Source organism: Tachypleus tridentatus, unplaced genomic scaffold, assembly GCF_004210375.1.
Source record: "Tachypleus tridentatus isolate NWPU-2018 unplaced genomic scaffold, ASM421037v1 Hic_cluster_2, whole genome shotgun sequence".
Lineage (NCBI taxonomy): Eukaryota > Metazoa > Arthropoda > Merostomata > Xiphosura > Limulidae > Tachypleus > Tachypleus tridentatus.
Window position 1 is genome coordinate 15,908,724 of NW_027467782.1, and position 25,393 is coordinate 15,934,116.

Here is a 25,393-nt window from a genome sequence, read left to right on the forward strand (position 1 = left end):
TGACTTTCAAATGGAATTTCAAATAAGAAAGAGACTGAGACTGATTCTTCCAACTTTCTTTTCTTGGAAGTTTTTCTTTTTTAATATATAACTTCAAAATATTGTTAATCACATTTAACAACCTGTCAATATAACAGGACTTTAACGGAGTTTAGTTGAAAATTATAACAGCATTCCATGGGAGTTAGCGTATATAGTAGCACTCTACAAGTGTGTGTGTTGTTTTTTTTTCTTATAGCAAAGCCACATCGGGCTATTTGCTGAGTCCAACGAGGGAATCGAACCCGTAAATTATTACATTGTTATAATAGTTGTATAAGATAATCGTTCTATAGTTGAAACAATAATATAGAGAAAATGTTATTTTTACACTTGTCTACGGAATTCACTTTTGTTTAGTAACTTGCCTGTCGTATGAACAATCTATGAAGATTAATCTACAGTCACTGTTAATTTATAACGACTATTGTTACCAGTATGTGAAGATTGTGTGACCAGAAGTCTAGCGTATTGAGTTTTACTTGATATATTACGAAGTATTTATTCTGAATATTCAGTAAAATTATAACTTTATAAAATACAATTATTTGAATGTTTGGTAACTAGTTTTCTTTATTTAAAAAAAAATTAATTCGTATTGTAGTGTGCATTGTGTGACCCATCCTTTATGCTCTACAATTCTTCTTAAGGAGTAACCTTTTATATTAAAATGTGCCATGTGTTATCTACTTGCTATTTAAAAATAACGCTTAACGGTATATACTGTCGTTATTAGTACTTTGTTTGTTTTGGAATTTCGCACAAAGCTACTCGAGGGCTATCTGTGCTAGCCGTCCCTAATTTAGCAGTGTAAGACTAGAGGGAAGGCAGCTAGTCATCATCACCCACCGCCAACTCTTGGGCTACTTTTTTACAAACGAAAAGTGGGATTGACCGTCACATTATAATGCCCCCACGGCTGGGAGGGCGAGCATGTTTGGCGCGACTCCGCGACCCTCAGATTACGAAGCGCACGCCTTAACGCGCTAGGCCATGCCAGGCCCCGTTATTAGTACTCTAATCTTAGAATCGTTAATTTGTTTGAGTTGTCCTAAAAATAAATCTGTTGCTGACATTGTTAAAAAAAAAAAAGTGATGGAAAATCCATTCCAATTCAGTTTAGAAATGCTGAAAATTTCTATATCAAATGTTTCAAAATATGTTATACACGCATATTTAAACATTTAAACATATTACATATTATCTCTTTTAATGTTGTTACTTGTCTTTTTTTATTTTGATGTCTCAGTTTTGGCATTATTTACAATATTATAATGTTCAAAAACAGAACTGTTAAGAGTTGAAATCAAACAAAATAATATTTTATTTAAATCTTTAACTTGCTAGTAGGAGTTTTGCTCTAGATAAAGTAAATAGTTTAGACTTCTTACACTTAAAATAACTACGTTGAAACAGATAACAATACAATTATTATACAATGTCAAACAAAAAAAGCAGTTAGTAATATTTAAATCGACAGCAAGGCAAATATTTGTTTAGTATATGTGTTTTGTTATAGCAAAGCTACATCTGGCTATCTGCTGAGTCCACCGAGGGAAATCCAACCCCTTATTTTAGGGTTGTAAATCCGAAGAGTTACCTCTCTCCCAACAGATGACACAGATGATTAAAACAGTCACTTTAATTTTTCTGATGTTTAAATCAATGGGAAAAACAATTTGCTTGGTAGACAAGAGAAGTCACTTGTTTTACCATTCTCACAACAATAAGATAGTGTGTTGTCTGTCTGTCAGTCAGTAGACACTAAAATAACGTCACGTAAGGGACGTTTAACGTTGCAATTTGCGCTGTCATGAAGTACAACTTGCGCATGACACGAATCACAAGAAGAATTATGCACTCTGCATGCTGCAACACAGCATGATATATGTACTTTAAAAGCAAGAAATAAAAATATTTATTATTTTAATTTTGGTTTTATTTATTTCTGAAACAGAACACTTTAGGGAACACTGCGTGTATATATATAACTGCGTGGCTGTATTTTGCGAGCGCAGTTTTCTGTTCATTTCACACGCTTTACATCTAAGTCAGAAGTATAAATGCATTTCAGGTTTTAAAATCAAAGTGGTGCTTATTTTAGCATCTCTGATTCACGTCTGAAATGCTAGTGTATTTTTGAAACTGAAATAATTTATAAACGACACATTTTTGTACAATTTCATTTTGAAGTGATATAGGGGACCAAAGACAAAGAATGAAATTCACTCTGTTAAATGTTAGAAGTAAGGTTTTCCCAGTCATCTTTTTTTATTCATGAATCATTTTTTCAGAATAACACCTGATTAAGTTGAGCAGTTTTGGTTGTTAAGTGTTTATTTGGGTATTTTCTATACTTTGTCGATGTGTCTTTTTTATTTTGCCTTGTTCTGTAAGAACCACGATCTGGTGGCTAGGACACTCGACTAATTCTTTGGGTCGCGGGTTTGAATACTGTAACAAAACATGTTCCCTCTTTCAACTGTGAGGTCGTTATAAGTGACGGGCAATCTAATTATTCGTTGGTAAATGCTGGATGGTGTTGACTAGCTTTCTAGAGTATTACTTCAAACTTAAAACTTCTAGCGTTTATAGCAGTCGAATAATGTCCCTCCAGTGACACAGTGGGGTGTGCGGACTCACATAACCAGAAATCAAGTTTCGATACCCGTGGTGGAGAGAGCACAGACATTGTACTTAATTTTAAACATCACCTTCGAGAAGTTTTACGCGAAAATTGACAAATAAAACCTGTAAGCTTACATATTTTAATTTGTAATTAAGCTCCACAGTGGGGTAAAGGTAACTTCACGGAATTACAAGACTGAAAATGAAGGGTCCAATTCTCGTGGCGGGCAGAGTGCAGATAACCTATTATACAAATTTGTACACAACCAAAAAAAAATTGTTTTCATGTTGGTTGTTTTTTAATATTCGCGCAAAACTAAGGGTTGCCTGCACTAATTGTTCCTAACTTTGTATTCTCAAGATGGCTGGTATAGATATTAAAACTTTAATTAAAATAAAATACAGAACAACGTTTCGATCTTCTTAGATCATCTTCAGGTTAACAAAAGATGGCGTAAAAGATAACCTGAAGATGATCTAAGAAGACCGAAACTTTATCCTGTAGTTTGTTTTAATTAAAGTTTTAATACCCATACCAGCTGTTTTGAGAATATGTTTCTACTTCAAGTAGGTTTGTCGTTATAACGAATTACTGTCCCTAACTTTGAAATTATGGGATAAAAGAAAAGCAGTTAGTCGACAGCATCCACTGCAACTCTTGGGCAACTCTCATTTGATTGAATGTGGAGTGAAATTTATATTAAATATTTTGCGGAAAAATGACGAGAAATGTAACTCGCAGATTCGCAGTCGGGCAGCCTAACCATTGGGCCACGTTCAATCTAATTATTTTGAATTTAAAACTAAATGAGTGATCATACTGAGGTGTGAAAAGTATCGTTTTAAATTCACATTGCCATATAACGTTAAATATTAACTTCACTTCTTTACCAGCAGAAATAGGAATTATTAAGAATATGAAGTTTTCATTTCATTTGTGTTTTAAAGTGCAAAACTGGCCAACGAGCGCCTTATACTGTGACCGATGCAAGGATCGAACTCCAGTTTTCTGTGTTATAATTCCTCCAGCTATTACCTGTTAATTGTTAAGCTTTACGAGACTTATGTTAAGAAAATGGGGTGACAGCACCCCGCTAGTACAGCGGTATGTCTACGGATTTACAACATTAAAATTAGGGGTTAGATTCCTTTCGGTGGGCTCAGCGGATAGCCCAACGTGGCTTTGCTATAAGAAAACACACACAGGTGACATTATTTTTAAAGAATCTATATAAATGTAATAGTGCTTATTTGTTGTATATCTAATTAATCTATTCGCAGTGTGAATAGATATTCCCCAAATTTATTATGAACGTTTATTGAGTCTCTGCTGTGGTATAAACAAACTTTCAATTTTGCGTTTTACTGTTTTTTCGTTTTTTCACCACTACTTCGGAGTTCTGTTGGATTCATGCAGATATACCTGCAAATTTGCGTTTCGCATTTTTGGGTTTTGCAGTTTTATGGGTGATTTTACGTTTAATATCATTACTTTGTCTCTGTTGATAGATCGTCTCCAAATTTGACATAATGGTTTGGTGTGTTCATGCAAAGATACTTGCAGATTTGCGGTTTACATGTTGTTTGTTTTTTTGACAATTACATATAAGGGGACCATCTTTTCATGTCCTAAGATAACCTTTCATGAATTACAAATCTGCATAACTTTCGTCCAGTTTAACGGTACGCCAGGCAAAGTATTCATGATGAAACTTTGTAGAATGGACGGCAACTGCCTGTTGTAGAGAAATAAGTGTAGGGGACGATATTTAGAAAGACAGAAGGCTTTGGAAACATTGTCCTCTGCACTCGTTTCTCCACAACTGTTGCCGTCCATTCTACAAAGGTACGCCACCTAGTTGTTAATAAAGAATGTAGCAAGTATACAAATAACACATTGAATATATTTCAATTTTACTTTATTAGTAATTGTTATACGCTCTTATTGTATCAATTTTTCTTTCAATTTAGAGAATATTTATTAATGGTTATTAAAGATGTACATTTTAAACCACGAGTCACAAACGTTTTTGGATAAATGCAAAATGTACAAATAATTCATTTAATTTGTTTGTTTTGAATTTCGCTGAAAGCTACACGAGGGTTATCTACGCAAGCCGACCCTAATTTAGCAATGTAAGACTAGAGGGAAGGTAGCTAGTCATCACACCCACCACCAACTCTGGGGCTACTCCTTTACAAAACAGTGAGATTGACACTCACATTATAACGCCTCTACGGCTGAAAGAGCGAAAATGTTTGGTGTGACGGGGATCCGGAAGTTCATTTGAATACTGACTCGTTTCCAAGATATTCATCACCAACGAAGCACCATTTTGCCAAAACTATGTGCATGAAAGTAATTTACCTGTGTTCATTTATCTAACTTAAAGGTAGAGGTTTAGGTTTCACTGTTCATGACCAAATGGTTAGGGCGTTTAACTCGTAATCTGAAGGTCGCGGGTTCGAGACCCCATCACACTGGACAAATTTGCCCTTTCAGACGTAGGGGCGTTATATGTAACGGTCACTTCCACTATTCGTAGGTAAACGAGTGGCATCAGAGTTGGCGGTGATGACTATTATTGTAAAGTTTATTCATTGTTAAAATACATTTTGGGTGATATCTGTGATGCACCAACCGTAAATATCTAATGCAATGTTTTAACACTGTAAGCCTTCAAGCTCACCAATACGCCAGGGTTGGAAGAACATTTTTTGGATAATATTCAAGGTTCTGTTTTCAATGATCTAAAAGAAAGAAACTCGCACAAACGAACATAAATATGTAAGTAACATTTTAGTTATTCGTCGTATTAAATGAACATCCAACTGCAACGCCCCTACAGTTCTGTACCCGTTCATACTCTTGTCCCTGAGGCATGCTTACAGCAACGGTCACTTGCAAACTCTCTCCTTCTTAAACTGAAGATGATCTAGGAAGGTCGAAACGTTGTTCTTTCCTTATCAATAAAAGTGTTAATACCCATACCAGCTGTTCTGAGATACAAAGTACAGATTAATTTTACAAAGTATCTTTATTATTTTTCAAATATGTACAATTTCTAAAACATATAAAGTAATACAGGAAAGATATTTAATTTAATTACACGGATAGCATAAAAGTTACTACTGAATGCAGTACCTCACATTCCTTTTCATTCAGTACAGTGCGAAATTCTCATGCTGATCCTCAGTCTTGTAAAGTTTATGATATGAGATAATTTGTGAAAGAAGCCAAAATATAGAAGAGAATGAAAATGATGCTGCTGTAAATGAAAATTTTTCTAACATTTGGGAGTGTGAATGAAGAACAATTTCTCAAGTTGCTGACATTAAGGAAAGAACTGTACGGTTGCACTGATGATGTAGATGCTGAAAAAAACAAAAACAAAACTAGATTAACAGAAACTGTTTCAGCAAAACAACGAAATCTTTGAACAAAATGTTACAGATGTCTAATCTTTGATTAAAAATATTCTGTAATAATTTCCATTTCATCAAAGCTAACCAAGCACCCGGGTGTTAATAACCATTATCACATGGATTCTTTTTTTGTCTCCAAATAATAGATCAGTCCGATACTAATTCACTTTACACAATTATATTGCCGTTCTTGAAATAAATTCAGTTATACCAAATAGTTGTAATTGGATTGCTGATTAACCACAATGTAACGTGTAAAATAACATTTGCGAGTTTTAAGTTATTGAAATTAATTACCTGAACGTACTTAAAAAAAAAAAAAAAAAAACAGACACTACAAGCCAACCATCCAGTCAGCAGGGCCCGCTACTTACAGTGTTTTGTATGTGTGTTTGAAAATAATAACTGTATTCACTCTCCCACAGTATGGAGCTTGTTTAGTGGAATTTTCAAACTTAGATCTTTCGATTTCACATCTCGTCACACTAACGTTTTGGCCATGACCGACTCACAATGTATTGCATAAACTATAAGAATATTTAAAATTATCTTACCGATTTTATGTGTCAGACTTCTTTCCATTTCGGGTTTCGTTATAAGTATCTCTGCTGTTTGAACAAGGGAATACCCACCGTTGTACCATATGTTTATTTTTATTTTTAGGAAGGTAACTATATATTCATGTAGTTGACTGTTTATCATGGTTGTTATTGGAACACAGTCAACAGTGGCTGACTGAGTTGTTGAATATCCAGATTGTAAAATATTTTCATGTTTTCTATTTCTCTATAGCTGCTTTCTAATTCTTCACTGGACTGAAAAACTGCCTTTTATAGAAAGTTGAAACGTGAGTATTTGGTCTCTCGCAATCGTACGGTTCTTCGGCTTGATGGATTTCAGCTTTTGTTCCAAATGTAAATGAATCTTCATGAAGTGAACAGAAACTGTTGCGCAACAAGCTTTCTTCATAAAAGAACAACTTATATTTTTCATTTTCCTGTGGTTGACTAACCGTGGTTATTTCTCTGAAGTTTTCAAATTCTGCTTCTTCGACTAGATCATCTATCTCTTCGCCTTCTTCTACCTCTGTACCGTAGCTTTCATTTTCTTCATATCTTCCAGTGCAGCTATAAAATAAATTAGTAAAAGTATTTTGTTTGTTTGTTTGTAATTAAGGTCAAAGCTACACAATGAGCTACCTGTGTTGTGCCCATCACGAATATCGTAACCCGTATTTTGGCGTTTTGAGCTTTCAGACGTACTACTGAGTCACTTGGGGCATGAGACTAATATTACGTATGTAAAAAATAATTTAGTAAAAATCAACAACAGCTAAACAAAACAAAAAAGATGAAATAACTATAAATGTAAATGTACATTTATTAATGTAAGTTTTTAATACATGGAAATCTAATTTTGTCCATAATGCATATTGTTATTTTTTTCCCTTTGATATAAACATGTGGAAAATTAAAGAAGTGACTGCTTTTAATCATATATGTCCCCTGTGGGACAGAGGTAAGTCTTTGGATCCACAACGGTGAGATCAGGGGTTCCATTACTCTCGGTGGATACAGCAGATAGCCCGATGTGGATTTGTTATAAGAAAAACATGTACACACGCACACATAATCATGGGCCCAGCATGGCCAAGTGGTTACGGCACTCGACTTATAATCTTAGGGACGCGGGTTTGAATCCCCGTCACACCACACATGCTCGCCCCTTTTAGACGTGAGGGCGTTATAATGTTACGGCCAATCCCACTGTTCATTAATAAAAGAGTAATCCAAAAGTGGCGGTGGATGGTGATTGCTAGCTGCCTTCCCTCTAGTCTTACACTGCTAAATTAGGGACGGCTAGCGCAGATAGCCCTCGAGTAGCTTTGCGCGAAATTAAAAACAATACAAAAAAAACATATAATAATGTAAATAAATGGCCCGGTATGGCCAAGTGGGTTAAGGCGTTCCACTCGTAACCTGAAGGCTGCACCAAACATGCTCGCCCTTTCATCCGTAGGGGCGTTATTATGTAAGGGTAAATCCAACTATTCTTTACCTACTAGGTAAAAGAGTAGCCTAAGAGTTGGCGGTGGGTGTTGTTGACTATCTGGCTTCCCTTTAGTGTTACACTGCTAAATGAGAGACAGCTAGCGCAGATTGCCCATGAGTAGCTTTGAGCGAAATTAAAACAAACAAACAAACAAAACAAATGTATAAAAATATGAAAAAAAACGAAATTTAAATATATTAGTGTTATTGAAAGATGTTGGTCAGGTCATCTATTAATTCCTCATATTATTGCTTTCTTTAATATGTTAACAAAATTTTATAAAGTGTATTGGTCTGCTCCAAAAACGTTAGTACAGTTCCACCACCACATTAACACAGCAAACTTATAGACCCAGAAATTAGATAAACCGAGCACGGTAATTTCATTCGAAAAAGAAAATAAGAATACCTTAATGCTATTACTGATGTTTCCTTTAAGCTTGTATCAGACAAGATATGCAGAGGTGTAACAAGAAATGACTGTTGCATTTAATACAAAATACTGTTTCACGTAATTACAATAATAAAATCTTTTTTTATAGTTATCATCGTCCAATGTTTTCTAATTACTCTTGCAGTAATATTTTGTATTAAATTATTCAACTATGCGATAAACTTTGAATTGTGAAAATAAATGTTAATGTATAATAATAACAAGAAAGGCATAATTAAGCAATAGGGTTATCTCGCAAATGAAGGCTTAGGGAGTATCTACGCACTTTAGATCACATAAAAAAACCACATACCAAGATGGAATCAAACACAAAAACAATTTTCGTAACTTTCTCCTCGTATATTTCCCTATTTTTCCCATATTTAAATAAAATTATAGTAAATTGCTCAAAGTAATCGCCTTTCACAAGATTTTATTTTCAATGATAAAAGTAAAGTTCTGTTGTCACAGTAATACCGAATTGTAATACTATTACAACAATATCTTACAGAGACGTTTAAACAAACCCTGAACAATGTTGTTTATTTAGTAACGAATAATCGAATGTTCATATTTAAAACTTTAAACAATACTTTCTTTCACGTGCTAATGACGTAACTGAAATCAACAATATTTAAGTGAGAAGAGGAAAAATTAGAAAAAATACAAACACACAGTTGGATATTTGTTAATGTAAGGTGTTTTGTTTTTATAAAGATTGTTTATTTTTTTGAATTTCGCACAAAGCTACTCGAGGGCTGACTATCTGCGCTAGTCGTTCCTAATTTAGTAATGTACGATTAGAGGGAAGGCAGCTAGTTATCACCACCTACCGCCAACTCTTTTACCAACGAATAGTGGGATTGACCGCCATTATAACACCCCACGGCTCAAAGAGCGAGCATGTTTGGCGTGACGGAGATGCGAACCCGCGACCATCAGATTACGAGTCACACGCCTTAACACGCTTGGCCTTGCCGGGCCTTTCTGATAAAGACAATTTTATACGATTTATATTGTTTTTGCCAGTTATTTCTACTCTATGAAGGTCCGGCATGGCCAAGCGAGTTAAGGCGTGCAACTCGCATCCCCGTCGCGTCAAACATGCTCGCCCTTTCAGCGTGGGGCGTTATAATTTTACGATCAATCCCACTATTCGTTGGCAAAAGAGTAGCCCAAGAGTTGGCGGTGGATGGTGATGACTAGCTGCCTTCCGTCTGGTATTACACTGGTAAATTAGGGACGGCTAGTGCAGATAGCCCTCGAATAGCTTTGCGCGAAATAAGAAAAACAAACAAACAAACAAACAATCTACTCTGAAAAATCAAAGAAGTGATTATGCTTAACCATGTGTTCAACTTATGAGAAAGAGCTTCGAAATGCTCTTTCAGTATTGTTGGAAAACGTCTGTTAGTTTCTCTGACACAAAATGTGTTATTCTTTATATCGAATTTGTTAAACTGATCCAGCATTTTGACGAGCACGCTATATCTGGTGTATTAGATAATCTACGCTTGTAATTAAACTGCATAGATTGGAAAACTCTAGTCATCAGTGTTAGTTAGGCCTGTTGTAGTTTATAATACTATATTCTTTATTTAGTCCACTAGAGCTAACAAATAATATGAAGTGTTTAATAGCATTTCAACCATTTGTTGTCCGTCACATCCATTGCCGACGGCAGATTTCTTGCTAAAAAAGAACTTACTTATCAGAGCGGCCCTGCATGACCAGGTAAGTTAAGGCGTTTGACTCGTATTCCGAGGGTTGCGGGTTCGAATCCCGGTCGCACCGAACATGCTCGCCCTTTCAGCCATGGGCGCATTATAATGTGACGGTCAATCCCACTATTCGCTGGTAAAAGAGTTGGCGGTGGGTGGTAATGACTAGCTGCCTTCCCTCTAGTCTTACACTTCTAAATTGGAGACGGCTAGCGCAGATAGCCCTCGAGTAGCTTTGCGTGAAATTCAAAACAAACATACAATTCGATGTCGTTTAAGCATATGAAGATACAGTGAAGGGAAACCTTACAATAACCAAATATTTTCTACATTGGCTAAGAATGTTGAAAACTACTGTATCCTTTAAGTTCCATTAATATAATATGAGATCTTCACGATTCTAATAACACAATATATCGATCTAGCTTTACTGCGTTGTTCTTATATTATAGGAGTTGGAATGTCATATTCTTTATTACAATTCCACCTTTCTCACCTGGGCCCGGCATGGCCAAGTGGATTAAGGCGTTCGATTCATAATTCGAGTAATGCTCTCCCTTTCAGCATGGGGCGCTATAAACTTACGGTCAATCCCACTATTCGTTGGTAAAAAAGTAGCCCAAGAGTTGGCGGTGGGTGGTGATGACTAGCTGCCTTCCCTTTAATCTTACACTACTAAATTATGGACGGCTAGCGCAGATAGCCCTCTTGCAGCTTTACGTAAAATTCAAAACAAACAATCAAAACCTCTCTCACCCAATGTTTTCTTTTAGTTATTTTTTTAGTTAATATTTTCTTTTATTAGCTGTCATAAAATGGTACAACGGGAAACATGTAGGCCTACAATGCTAAAATCAAGTATACATAGCTGTGGTTGGCACAGCAGAAATAATCCATTGCACAGATTTGTTCTTGACACCAAACAAATTTATTAGTCCGTCTATTTTATAAAAAAAAACTTAAAATTATAAACTTTCTTAGAAACTATTGTCTTTTGTATGATTTTATAAGAAAAATCACATTCAATAAAAAACCTTTTAAATTTTATTTTGGCTCTTTCCTTTCTTTTTGAAGTTGTAAAATAAATTAAGAAAATATTTTGGTAACTTGAGACCTGTATTGATGTAGAATTTGTGGTAGCATATCATTATTGATGTTTTATTTATTCGGAAAGAAAATAGGCTATTTTTATCTGAAAGTGTTTGATTTTTTTATTATATTAAATTAACTTTCATGATAAATATTATTACTCAAGTATTAACATTTAGAAGTTTCATCACAAAAGTGCCTGAAGGTGTCACACATGAATAATCGGATAAGTTAAGGTATGATTAGTTTTTAAACTTTATGTATTCTTTTCTTGAGTTATGATTAGACTTCTGACTCGATATTTGCAGGTCACGGGCTCGAATCCCGCCACCAAAAATGCTCGCGTTTTCAATCGTGGGGGAGATATAACGTGACAGCCAGTTGAAATACACCATAGCTCATTGTGTGGCTTTGTGCTTAATAACAAACAACAAAAATCAATGGACTGAACCCCCGCTATATTACCAGACACTGAGTGAAAGTTTCCCAAATTTAAAAAAAAAAAATTGATACAAAAACACAAGAATTAAAGTTTAATTTAGATATTAAATCTATTTAAGATAAATCTAAACAGGTATTTTGTATTGGTTTGTTTGTTTTGAAATTCGCGCCAAGCTACTCGAGGGCTCTTTGCACTAGCCGTCCCTAATTTAGCAGTGTAAGATTAGAGGGAAGAAAACTAATCATCACCGCCCACCGCCAACTCTTGGGCTACTTTTTTACCAACGAATCATGGGATTGACTGTCACATTATAACGCCCCACGGCTGAAAAAGCGAGCATGTTTGGTACGACGGGGACGCGAACCCGCGACCCTCAGATGAGGAATTTCACTCCTTAATTCACCTAGCCATGCCGGGCTTCTAGGATTAGTACGCACATCTAATCCTATAACGTTATTACTCTAGTGAAGGAATGGGGGGGGGCATTAAGACGGCTACGGAAACGAAAAGTTGGCGATGATATAACTGACAAGCTGTTTCTTGACTAGTCTACCCTGGTAACTCAGCGATAAGTGAGTGAGCTTACAACGCTAACATAGGATTTCGATACCCGCAATAGGCAAAATACGGATAGCTCATTACGTAGCTTTGTGCTTTGCAAACTCTCTAGTCTATCAGTTAAAACCATAAATGTCTAAGCGCAGATAGCTGTATAGCTTCGTGTAAAAATTATGAAGTGAACAAATACTGCACAATTTTGTAACTGAAGTTTACAGATGGACGAGTAGGAAATTAAGAGTAGTTCAAGTTACCCTTGACTTAAGTTTGTATTGTGTAAGAAACAAAACATGTATTTCATCACAGCAAAAACAATTATTTTCATAATAGCTGGTAATTAACATTAGATGATAATCATAAGAGATCGAGATATCTCCATTGGGTAATAACGAGTGTTAAAAGTTTCTGGGTTGAATACATCTTTCTAAACACAGTTAAAATAGTGTTGTAAATTGTTACCAAGATGAAGTTATTTCAGTATTGTAGTTTTGTATTCAGTAGTGTGTGTGTGTTTTCTATTAGCAAAGCCACAAAGGCTATCTGCTCAGCCCACCGAGGGGAATCGAACCCCTGATTTTAGCGTTGTATTCAGTAGAGTTTATCAGCCAGACTCTAATAGTATTGACTCAAATGCTATTATTAAAATAACATATTTTTATTATATTTGTTGTAGTTTTGTTCTTAATTAATTTTTTTACTATTATCATTACAATTTATTTTATCTTTTAGCATAACAATTATAATATTTATTGCAATGTTTCTTGACCTTATAATATCATTTTATTTTAACTTATCAGACTTTGGGCTTCTTTTGTAAAGAAACTTAAGGAGTGTGTTCTTTTTTTTCGTTGTGGTTTATTAAACGTCTCACCTGTAGAAGGTTTGGGTAAGAGACGAAAGTTTGTGGATTAATTTAAAACAAAAAACGTAATGATAGTCCAAATAAATTATTTAGTACAAACACGTTATATAGTGCTGATTAGGTTACATTACAACTATTTTGAATATGCAAATCAAGTCATATGACAACCACAACCGAAATAATGTCCTTGTGGAACGGAATGTATCAGGACTACATTTTGACATTCTTTAGTGCTTCATAGGAAGTGTGACCCCAACAAAAACTGATCACTTTGAGAAGGATATGTAATAACTCTCTATAACACTTTATGGTATTAATACACTGAGGTAACAAATGTGCTTTCAGATCGTGAGAGATTTAAAATTTCCGATACTCCTTTACTTAATAGCATCAGAGAAAATAGGAATATGGATCAACTTAGGATTATCCAGAAAAGACCTGCAACAAGTCGTACTGTAACCATGGTAATCAAAGTGCGATGTCATATAATAGGTAAAATCCATGAACATAAAGGTCAGCGTCAAAAGCCATTCACTTGTATGTAACCTACGCAAGATGAATCTCCGTCCGGGAAAACGATATAAGTGTGAACAAAAGATACTTCTATGACACATCCGTTCAATCGTCACAGATAGCTGTAGAATGAAATCAGTATCATGTTACATGACACATCCGTTCAATCGTCACAGATAGCTGTAGAATGAAACCAGTATCATGTTACATGACACATCCGTTCAATCGTCACAGATAGCTGTAGAATGAAACCAGTATCATGTTACATGACACATCCGTTCAATCGTCACAGATAGCTGTAGAATGAAACCATTATCATGTTACATGACACATCCGTTCAATCGTCACAGATAGCTGTAGAATGAAACCAGTATCATGTTACATGACACATCCGTTCAATCGTCACAGATAGCTGTAGAATGAAACCAGTATCATGTTACATGACACATCCGTTCAATCGTCACAGATAGCTGTAGAATGAAATCAGTATCATGTTACTCCATGTAAAGGTATACCGGTAAAGCCTCAAGTTTAGATAATAGAATGATATTGAACAAACAACTAAGTTGCCCTCAAAATGTCAGATTCTGTAAGATACATATACTTATTATGGGTAACAATTAGATAAACTTGTTATTTTACTAAATGTTACCAGCGCAGATAGCCCTCGTGTAGCTTTGCGCGAAACTCAAAACAAACCAAATCAACTTGATCTATATAATTAACGTACGTTTCATCCAAAAGTCTTTATTCGTATGTATCAAAAAATAAATAAAATGCGGACACAAGAAAGTAGGATTTAAACTTGTTAATAAATCTTCAATCATTGTTTAAGTTTCAGAAATATGTGTACTTTAGAGCATATATGAAGGAAATAGTAGAAATACAAATAATATACTAGTCAGCGGTAAAATCGGCAATCGTTGGATGTTTTGAAATGTTTTGTTTTCCTTATTTATTTGGTTTTAACTCAGTCAACAGATAGCACAGCAAACTAATGAGCGCATGCTCTAACTGTGAAGTACTTAACTGTATAAGTTTCTTTAAATAACTTTAAAAAAAGATGTAATTATTGTGCTTCTAAACTATCGTAATAATATAAAATTTAAGTTACCGTAATATCTCTTGTTCTGATCTAAGAATAATTCCCACAACTTGGAGCAATTTTCCCTACAAATGTATATAAGACTGTATGAGAAACTGTAGGTAATTTCTTGTGTGTGGGGAAAATTTGCGCCCTCATCTGAATTCGCAGCAAAGCTTGTTGGGATTTATTTACTTTTATTGTCTTGCAGTTTATATGTTCATGAAACGGGTAAATTTTGTAGTCGGAGTAAGGTGGAATGCGAATTTTACGGTGTTGTAAGATTAAAGTATTCAACATGTATTGTTTCATAACATAAAATATTTGAAAGGTAATTCCTTCCGTGAGTAAATATTGAAGTTTTCAAATGAATTAAACGTATAGTATTTTAAGTCATTAACGTTTCGTAAAGGTAAGTGTAAGATTTGCGTTTCTCTTTTACAGTAATTCCAGCGCTGTTTGTAGTGTTACTTAAGTTACGGTGATAGGGTTACCTGGCGTTTGTCCTATTGTCTAATTCTGAATTGTCCACGAATGTTTACTGTCTAAACAACGAGGCCTGTTTCTAGAGCTCAGTTTCATTGTACAATGTTGGTAATGCCCTAATTAGTGATGTCGAGAAAACCCACTTGTAGAGAAATATATATGCAAAAACGGCTCGTTTGGATTGATAAAATATTTTACATAGAAGAGCGAACAACGTTTCGACCTTCTTCGGTCATCGTCAGGTTCACAAAGAAAGAGGTAACTGACCGGAAGCTGACCACATGTTTGAAAGGGGTTGTGTAACTGTGTGTCGAAATGTAGAGGGCGGTATTAGATGTTTGAATATATAATTTTATTATATTAATATAGGTATAAAGGCGTTCCTTTATATTGGTTTATTTTGGGTTTAAGTTGTTGTATAAGTAAGGCTTCTTTAATTTTGCGTTTGTTTATGTTTTATTGTTTATTTAGTATTTGAGTGTTTTCTGTGGTTATGTTGTGTTTATTTGACTTGCAGTGTTCGAAAACGTGTGAAGCTGACTTTTTATGTTCTTTGAATCTGGTTTCCATTTTTCTACTTGTTTCTCCAATATAGAAGTCGTGGCAGTTATCACATTGTATTTTATAAATAATGTTGGTGTGGTGTTTGTCGGTGTAGTTTTTACATAGTATAGACCTGTTTTGTGCCTGGTTTTTGAATAAATTTGGTATTAACTAGAATGTCATATTTTGTTACTAATTTTTGCCAAATGTTGGTTATTTGTCTGCTGGTATCGGGAATATATGGTTTCGTGATTTTTTGATTCGTGAGATATATTTACTTTAGTTGGTTGATATGTAACGCTCTTCTATGTAAAATATTTTCTCAACCCAAACGAGCCGTTTTTGCATATAAATTTCTCAACAAGTGGGTTTCTCGACGTCACTGATTATTATTTCATCACGGCGATTGTACGAGAAGTGTAAGTTTTTGTGTTTTTCTCAGTGTATTTGTACTTACATGTTACCATTATGTCTGAACTAGCATACCGTACACCACTATTAACAGTACACGCTCACACGATCGTTAAGAAACTAAGAAATTTAAACCAACGAATTATTAATAGAAGAAATGTCCATTCTTCCTTCACTTTTGGTATATTTAGTTTGCCTCATGAGGCAGATGTTTGTATGGATTACTAAGTGTGGATGATGTATTGCTCTCTTATTGGTGAAAGTATGGTTAGTTATTATTACATTTTAAGAACAAAAGAAGTATGTCATCAGTTAAACCACCAAAGACAACATGACGTTTACTACAGATATATTTATTTTTTAATATATACTATTGTAGATACAGCCCTTTGGGCAGTGCCCTTCTTCAGTTATCTGTAGTTGAACAGTAAATTTGTGAAAGAAAATGTTCTAAATCATCAAAGGTTATATGACTTTAACAAAGAAATGTGTACAGTAATGATTACAAATGGTTAAAATAGTATAATAGAGAATTAGTGAACACAAGTTATAAGAAAAAAAATCTATGAATAAAATGGATCATTTTAACCACATATAAAAATGCATCATATATTCCATCATATTCATGTGTTGTAGAAAATTATAAATAGGAAAACCAACATATTGTTCATACATTTTGGGGTCACAGTAAGCTGTAACACAGATAAACCAGTGGCTTAACACTAGTTTGCAAAATAATTACTTTAAAATGTTCAAAGATATCTTGATAGGATAAATGAAAGCTTTAGCTTTTTTTAAAGTTTCTGTTCTTTGCTTTAACTTCCTTTAAACATTTTTATACAGTATTATGCATTTATTTAATCATGTATTATTTTTTCAGTGATGTTTTTTTTAACTTTCATCAACTAATTTTTCATTTCTTTTACAAAATTTTCAGTTGTGGATTTTTTTTTTAAATTATAATATACATGTATATTGTTTTATATGTAAAAAACAGTCTAATTTCTTTATTGTATTGTTTTAAACATTTTTAAACATTGTTATAAGTGTTTATCTGTTATATTATTGTGTAATCTTTAATTTAAGACTTTTCCATTTACTATTCAGCTAAAGGTACCTGAAGAAAGTATTACCCAACAGTTTTATCCACATCAGTATGTATTATTAAAAATATAGTTCTCTGTAGTTAACATCTTATCGTTGGTGGTTTAACCTACAATATACTTCATTTTTCCCTTTCAATAACTACTATGCGTAATTTATTATACAGTTTTATATATTATAGACTAGCACAGAACGCTTAGCATGTGTAGAAATGGGAGCTTTGTTAAAGGCTTGTAGAATGTGCAAGAACTTATATAACTATGTGTGTAAAGGAAATCACTCACTCTTTGTGGTGCAGAGAAGTAGGTATCTCTGAAATACATTTTTCAGGTAAGAAAAGTTTTAACATTTGAAAGTGAATTGCATTTACATTGTATCATCTAAATTCATTATTTAGAACCATAGTGAGAGTATGGAATGGATTGGAACCAGGTACGGATCTCTAAAGCCTGGAAACAAAACCTGCAAAGAAACTGTTTCACATCCAATCATTTATGTCACTTCATGCATGTCATACAGGTTTTCAGGTATGGTCTTTACAGGTCACTTGTGAACTTACTGGTGAATAATGAATTTTCAGAACTAAAGCAAATAGAGAAATAAAAGAAGCTTATTGGATTGCTAATCTAAACTGTTCAACCTTTCAGAATTAATCTAGCTCCTGGAATTGGTGATCTCTGTTCATTGGTTTTATCTCTGTCAAAAAAATAAAAATAACTGTTCTTTCCTTATTTTTTTTATGAAATATGAAAGCTGAATTTTCTAAAATTTGCTGTTCATTTAAGATAACTTTTCATATCTGTTTTATAAATTAATTAGTATGACATATATTTTAAATCAGTCTCCAGATGTCACCTTTATTTTACTTAAACACCTAAGCATAGTTTTAAATACACATATATTTAGCCATTTCCAAATTAAAATATCCCTAACACCTTTCCACAGACATTACTGCCATTGGCTATGTTGTATAAGAAATGAGACACTTACAATAATTTATAGACAAATAAACATTTCCTGGAAAAACTGGATGACCTTCATAATATCACTAAACTCCCTCTCTGTATATAAATATCATTCATTTGATTACACCACCAGTTTGCCCTTGAAGAAGAAAAGCCCACCTTATGAAAGAGCTCATATTGTAGTGGTTTTATTTCATTTTATTTTACGACTTCAGCCTTGTTCTTATTATCCTCCTGCACATTTCCAATACTCTCTTTAATGAAATTTATTTTTGTTATTAATTCTCTTGTTTTTACCTTTTGTGTTTTTGATCTTCTAATTTTCCTTCTCTTTATTCTAATTTCTGTTAATTTATTTCACATCTATTTGTTCTCGTTTTCTTCACGTTATTACCACTGTTTTGTGATTTCCAACATGTTTTTAATCTTGGTTCAAACATACACTGTCATCTTGAAGTCTTGATTCTATTTTATTTACACTAAAATATTATTATTCCTTATGCTAATATTGCAACAGTCTCTATTGGTGTGTTGTTTTCTTTTATTACTTAGTAAAATATTACTAATTCCAGTCTGCTTACAGGAAAAAAAGTGATTATCTCTTTAGCTGCAATCTCTACAACTTACATAATTTCATGAACTAACAATAACTAAGGGATAGGTCTAACTCACATATAAAATAAACTTTCCTATCTGTGGTACTAAATCAAATCTGGCTGTTTAACCTCCACTAATTCAGTAAGTGATTGAGAACATGGTAACAGACTTACTAACTAATTAACTGACACATTATGTGACAGAGTAACTATGTGATACATGTTTCAATATTAAAATATATTTTTCCAAGTCTTCAAAACTTAAGATGCAGCATGTAAATCACTCCAACTGTAAACACTTAGAACATTTATAGACATCACAAAATACAAAACAACTCAATTAAAATTATAACTAGAAAACATATTTCTAAATTTGTATAACTGAATTTTTATTGTAATAAAGCTAACTATAAGTCAAGGTAATTTTTCATTGCTTTTTTTTATATAGATTGTCACTGTTTATTACTTATATAAGCTTGAACCGTTTTGTTCAATTGTATGTACAGGGTTCCAGTCCAGCTTGGCAGTATGCTGAACAACTCCATGGACCATCTACATCTTTTGTAAGTCCATATATGTTGAACTGACTCACTCATTTGTCATTTGTAAACTCACCTCTCAGTTCTTAAATAATTTCTCAAAAAACAAAGAGTACATATGTTTATGCTAATATGTTATTTGGTTTACTAGCTTGCAAGGTTATCCCACAATTTGCAAATGTTTTCATACAAATAACAGAGAAATTTACATATGGCATCACTGTGGTGAACATCATTTTTTACACACATTTGTCAGAATTTGTAAATATTTTCTTAATAATATATTAGTGAATTTACAATATAATGCACACAATTTCCAACAATCAGTGAACAGTATCATTGTAATATTTTCTTTTATTTGAGTAGTCATTTTTCCAAACATCACTTATATGAACTTGTGGCTACCTTTCTTCCATTCATTGCTCATTTAATGAAAAAGATATATATCAGGTTTTAAGTATGTATGGACTGGATTTTTTGCAGTAGGTGTTTGGAACTTGTTGGCAATAAATTTCAACAGTAAACAAATAGCACACATCCACTTGCTTTTAAAAATATTTTAAAATAAGTCACTTTTACATACAAATGTTTGTTACACTGTTGGTTATCAGAGTTGTATCCAGAGCTTTAAATAATTGTTTCCTTTCATCAAAGTCCACACAGGCTGATTCAATTACTTTAGAATGCAGTTGATAAGACAAATTATTTTTCTCTACTCTTATCACAAAAGTACCAGCAAATAATTCATTTATATTACCCTATGGGTTACCACAGTTGTATCAGGCTTTATAAACACTCCTTAACAGTACAAATTTTTCTTGTTATCTGAGTTAAACTGTAAAATTCCTTTTAAGACATCAATTATTAACAATTTTAAAATATTTCTTTTACTTAACTTTGTTTGGTGATTGCCACAGTTGTATCCAAGAAAAAATAGTTTAAAGTTTTAAATAAAATTGTGATTTCCTATAGTGAAAAGAATATTTTGTAAATATATTTGACTTGTTTTGATTATTTCAAAAGTCAATTGAATGCCACCCAGTTTGTGTTCAAAATTTTCACAAATGCTTATTTTTAAAGAATTCTTCCCTCTTTTGCTATTAAAATCCTGATAACATGACTAGTCTGTGTGATAAATGGCATTTGCTAATTGATCAGTTAATAGGCTCATTAATCAACTAGGTTTGATTAATTAATATGTGCATGCTCCCTACAATCTATGCAACCAAATTAAAAAAAAATTAAAATTGGCTATGTGCTGTCTTTATAATATTTTTCAGCAATGCTCTTTTTTAAAAATATGAAACTTCCTGGTTTTATTCACATTGTTTTGATTTTGTTAAACAGTTTTGAATTACCCTTAATTTTGTATGATAAAACTCTTCCAAATACCCTTGTTTGCATATTCTTAAAATGTGCTTTCGTCTAGAAAGAAATTTGTTGTAAGTTTTACAGATATCCCCTACTTAACAAATTTATTATCATTATTGACTAAATACCACAACAAGGTTGATATTATATTTGTTTTCCTAACAAATAGTAATCTTAAGTCTTCTGCAAATTGAAAACATTTTTCTCTATCACAAATAAAGGCAGTAATGTGTTAATTTATTTATTTTGTTTGAACAGGATTAACAAGAAACTAATATCCAGTAAAGATCTGAGTCGTCAGAATATGTTTAACTGCGTGATCGTACACTGAACGATAGACTTATAAATATTGCAACTCAATAACACTGTAGTATATCATTCAATTAGTAAAATTTAATTTTAAACAAAAAATCAAAACAATAGTAAAGTATCTTTATTGAGCCTTTAACAGTGTTCATGTGATGTCTGTGTTTCATACATATACATATGCTCATCAAATTATAGGAAAATTTTAAGCCAATACTAGATACCACTATTTAGTGTGTTTGTACTAAATATCTTGCACTTTGATTAAATAGTTTCTACTTTGAGAAGTAAAAAACCAAAGGTATCAGTGACATTGCTTTTGTCTAGAAATGGTTAAATGAGCTAAACAAAAGCTACTGTTTAAAATTAACTTTGAACATATTGTGAACCATATTGTCTGCCTCAGTGTTCATCTGTCTCCCATTCGAAAGCTGCACATGCAGACAAAATCAACATTCACATGCAGGCAAAACCAGCATTCACTTCAGAAGTGATGCGAGAACAAGCAGGAATGATGTTGACACCAGGTGTTCTTTTTGCAGGATATTCTAAACTAAATTATTAAGAATTAATAACACTGTCATTCACATTTTAAAATTGTGACATAAATAATAAAAATGTTGATTTATTATATGTTATTATTGAGCAGCTCTTAGCCTGACTTAAGTGCTGTGCAGTTACTTTTCATGCTGGGTAACATAAATAGCTCAAAGCTTTACTCTAAGTGAATAAAATCAAGAGTGCAACACAACTAACCTTTTTAAAGTCCATAAAATAATTTAAAAAAAAGATTATCTTAAATGTTTTCTGTCACTTGTAATGGATACTTTTGCTTCTAACTTACTATTTTACTTAATTAAGATTCCAGATATTCCACCACTACCACCTTTTCCTCTGGATGATGATGGTGTCACAGATGACAAAGCTCTAGCTTCAATGCTGATGTCATGGTATATGAGTGGATACCATACTAGTAACTATCAGGTACATTATAAAGAAATCTTATGAAGTTATCAAACATTTTTTGTCAAAAAAATTGTCCATTCTATTTTACTATTATATCCTTCAGTATGTTCAAAAGTTCTGAGTAACTGTTTTTGACTCTGTTACTAAGGATTGATGATTTCTGTCATCTAATTCTTAATGTATGTACACTTGAAAATTTCGTTTTTAAATATCTGCATAAGTATTACCTCTTTTGTATGGCCTAATAATTAGTATTTCAGGTTATGAGGGTGGATAACTTGAAATTGTGAGTAGCAGAACTTGAGTTATAGGAAGTGTTTGACTTAGCTGTTTAGCCCTTATGTACATAAGGTGCATCTTTAAGTTGAAAATTCAAATTTTCTAATTTCTTTTCTTTTTATAACACATTGAGCAGTTTTATCACTAGTATATGATTCCATATTGGATTTTGTTTATAGCTAAACAATACCAACAAGATAAATTCTCTGTTAATTTATTAAAGTTACATTAATTACACTGCACAACTATTTTTTTGAAAAGTTTTGCTTTCCAAAAGTTGTTGCTGATTGTGGCAGATACCTGGTGGGTATGCATAGATATAGTTTTGGTTTTGCTTCATCACATTGGAACTCTGAGAAATAGTCAGTTAACTGTTTACTGGCAATAATGTATTTAATTGCATTTATGTTTCTAATATGCTATTAAGTTCAACATAATTAGAAGTGTTTTGCTCCTGATTTTCGTTTGTATTCAATGTCCGTGCATCACGTTGCAGTGTCCAACAGTAGTCAGCAAGCATTGATGGATTCCAGTTGCCCAGATATCATTTTTCCATTGTAGCAAAACTGAAGATTTCGATGAAACGGTACATGATGGGCAAATTTGGATGTGATTTTTTGATCAACAGCCAAAACCTATAAGGAACACCCAACAGTGTTCAAGAAGCAAAAACTTTGTTGTGCAGTGTTATTAGTAGGATCGTAACAGACATTATTGTGAGGCAATTACCATGTTACAAGTAGTACTTAAATCACTGGATATGCAGTCTGTGATAAGTGTATGGATCACCAACTCCAGAAGATTTATACAGTAATAAGGAAATGAGACAGAGGTGAAGGTTTAAATAATAAATGAAATATGTATTCAGACCCTTCCTTATCTACTTTGTTTTAGTAACCTTATACTTTTAAGCATCTGCTGGTTCTCATTACTTGAAACATTTTTAATAAAAGATTAACAAAATCATTGTAAGAAAATAAAACCAAGTAAAAGAAAATGCTTACTGGGAAGCAGAGATTTGGTTGGCAGGAAGAATACATGGCTATGATGACTGGCAGTGTTTGACTCACTATAATTTTACTCTAGCATTTATATAATTTAGTAATTTAGAAGTTTTGGATTCTGATATGCATATGAACTCAATGAAAGTTATTGGTAATCCCAAGAATTACTGCTAAATAAGGACTGGACTGTTCCTCTTAGATGATTTTGATAGACGTGCATGAATCAGTTAATGCTGTCTATAGACCAAGGATAACTTCATGATTGAGATTTCTTACCACAAGTTTAATAGTGTCTCTATTTTATACTTTTACAACTTTGCTGTTTCTAAGCCTTATTATATATGATATATGTAGAAATATGAATGCATATAAGTAACTTGTATCCATGTGAATGCTTACATTCCATTGTTCAGTTATATCACTTGATTAAACATAGCTGCATTTCTTTGAGTAACTTATTGTATCTGTATTTTTACATGTGTAAAGTCTAGGTATGTGATAATTTATAACAACTATATGAATGTGTTATCAATTTCATTATAGATTACACTTGTTTATTAAATATATTTTGGTTTCATTTTACTCTTCTAGTATGTTAATTATGCCCTAACTCTCGACGTGTTGAATGTTAAGATCTCAGGCATTCTTTAACAAGGTTATCTCAACCATTAGATCAGGGGTTCCCAACCGGTGGGTCGCAACCCCAGGGGATCGCAAAGCCTTGGCAGGGGAGTCGTAGCATTGTTAGAAGTAGCTTGGGATAACATTAATTTTATTTCATCAATTACATTTTCATGTCGCGAGTGCCAAAAGGTTGGGAACCCCTGCATTAGATAATACATTACTGTTGGATAATGTTTTCTCATGAATGTACTTAATTGCTACTTACTTTCCTTCTTTTCTACCCATAATTATTTCAGGGTGAACTTTGAACCTTAATCTTTAACACATGACAGTGACATTATTTTTATTCTTCTTGTTCTAGGCCTTACGACAAATGCGTACTGAAAGCTGTGAATGTCAAGAACATGGCAATAAAAAATGTTGTCTTCGTTGTTCATCATGAATTATTGTATCAAAAAAAAGAATTAGTTCTTTCAAGTTTTTATTGAAATTGCTCTGTCTTATTCATGTAAAGTAATATTCTTGTAAATTCTTTAAGAAGAAATTATGCAGGTTATGTATTGTTTTTATAAATAAATATTTGTGTTTTCATCAACTCATTGCATGAAACATCATTTGTTGACAGTGTGTTACATATTTATATATTAAATATTTATTACGTTGTTTTTACTATAGATGTTACAGAAATGAATGTTCTTAAACTTAATTTTTGTTGTTATTGAAATATTTTTGATATACACTTTTCTAATTCCTGAAAATCACTAGAGGGTCTAGATAGGAATTTTAGTATTAAAAGTACAAAAGGTATAATACTGCTGTTGTATGACAAGTATAATTAATTATAATTATGCTTCACACCATAAGAATTGCAAATTGCTCATTATAGCCAGTCACTTCTGTAATTATGATCAATAATGTTTTGTCACTGAGTTATGAGATTCACATTGAAATCCTGTTGTTGAGATATTCATATGTGCTGAAGGAATACAGATATGTTGTAAGCTATATAAAGCATGAACCTGAAATGAAAAGATGAATACTTTAATCAGACTGGACTTGCTTCATTAACTGATTAATACAGTGTTCTTAAATCATGGTATGTACAAGTAAAACCAGAAAAGTTGGCAGTGCGTGTTGCTAGCTGTTTGTCTTTCCTCCAGTCAGTAACTCAAAATGAGTGGCAGAAGCAGAGATAGCCTTTGTAGTTTTGTCATATCAAACAAATAGTGAGCAATTTTGATGTTAATTGGAATCAAATTTGAGATCCTTGATTTGTGAGCTCCCTCTCAAATTGCCAAAGCTTAAAATCTTGAAGTCAAAATAAATAATGAAGCTAAAACTCAACACACAAAA

General features: G+C 33.0%; 1 protein-coding gene across 15 annotated transcripts in view; it reads left to right on the forward strand.

The window, feature by feature from the left end:
* LOC143243354 (uncharacterized) overlaps positions 1-24,635 on the forward strand; it is a 45,031-nt gene extending 20,396 nt beyond the window's left edge. For 8 of the 15 annotated variants that reach the window (XM_076487223.1, XM_076487219.1, XM_076487217.1 and 5 more), the window contains 3 exons: positions 19,458-19,514; positions 22,029-22,151; positions 24,402-24,635. In XM_076487223.1, the coding sequence (XP_076343338.1) occupies positions 19,458-19,514; positions 22,029-22,151; positions 24,402-24,482 (261 nt within the window). In that variant the 3' untranslated portion in view covers positions 24,483-24,635. Of the gene's footprint in view, positions 1-15,024; positions 15,178-15,264; positions 16,295-17,446; positions 17,918-18,226; positions 18,535-19,457; positions 19,515-22,028; positions 22,152-24,401 lie in introns of those variants that run through there. The other 7 variants (XM_076487227.1, XM_076487226.1, XM_076487228.1 and 4 more) reach the window with 5 other exon arrangements.
* Positions 24,636-25,393: the final 758 nt, after the last annotated feature.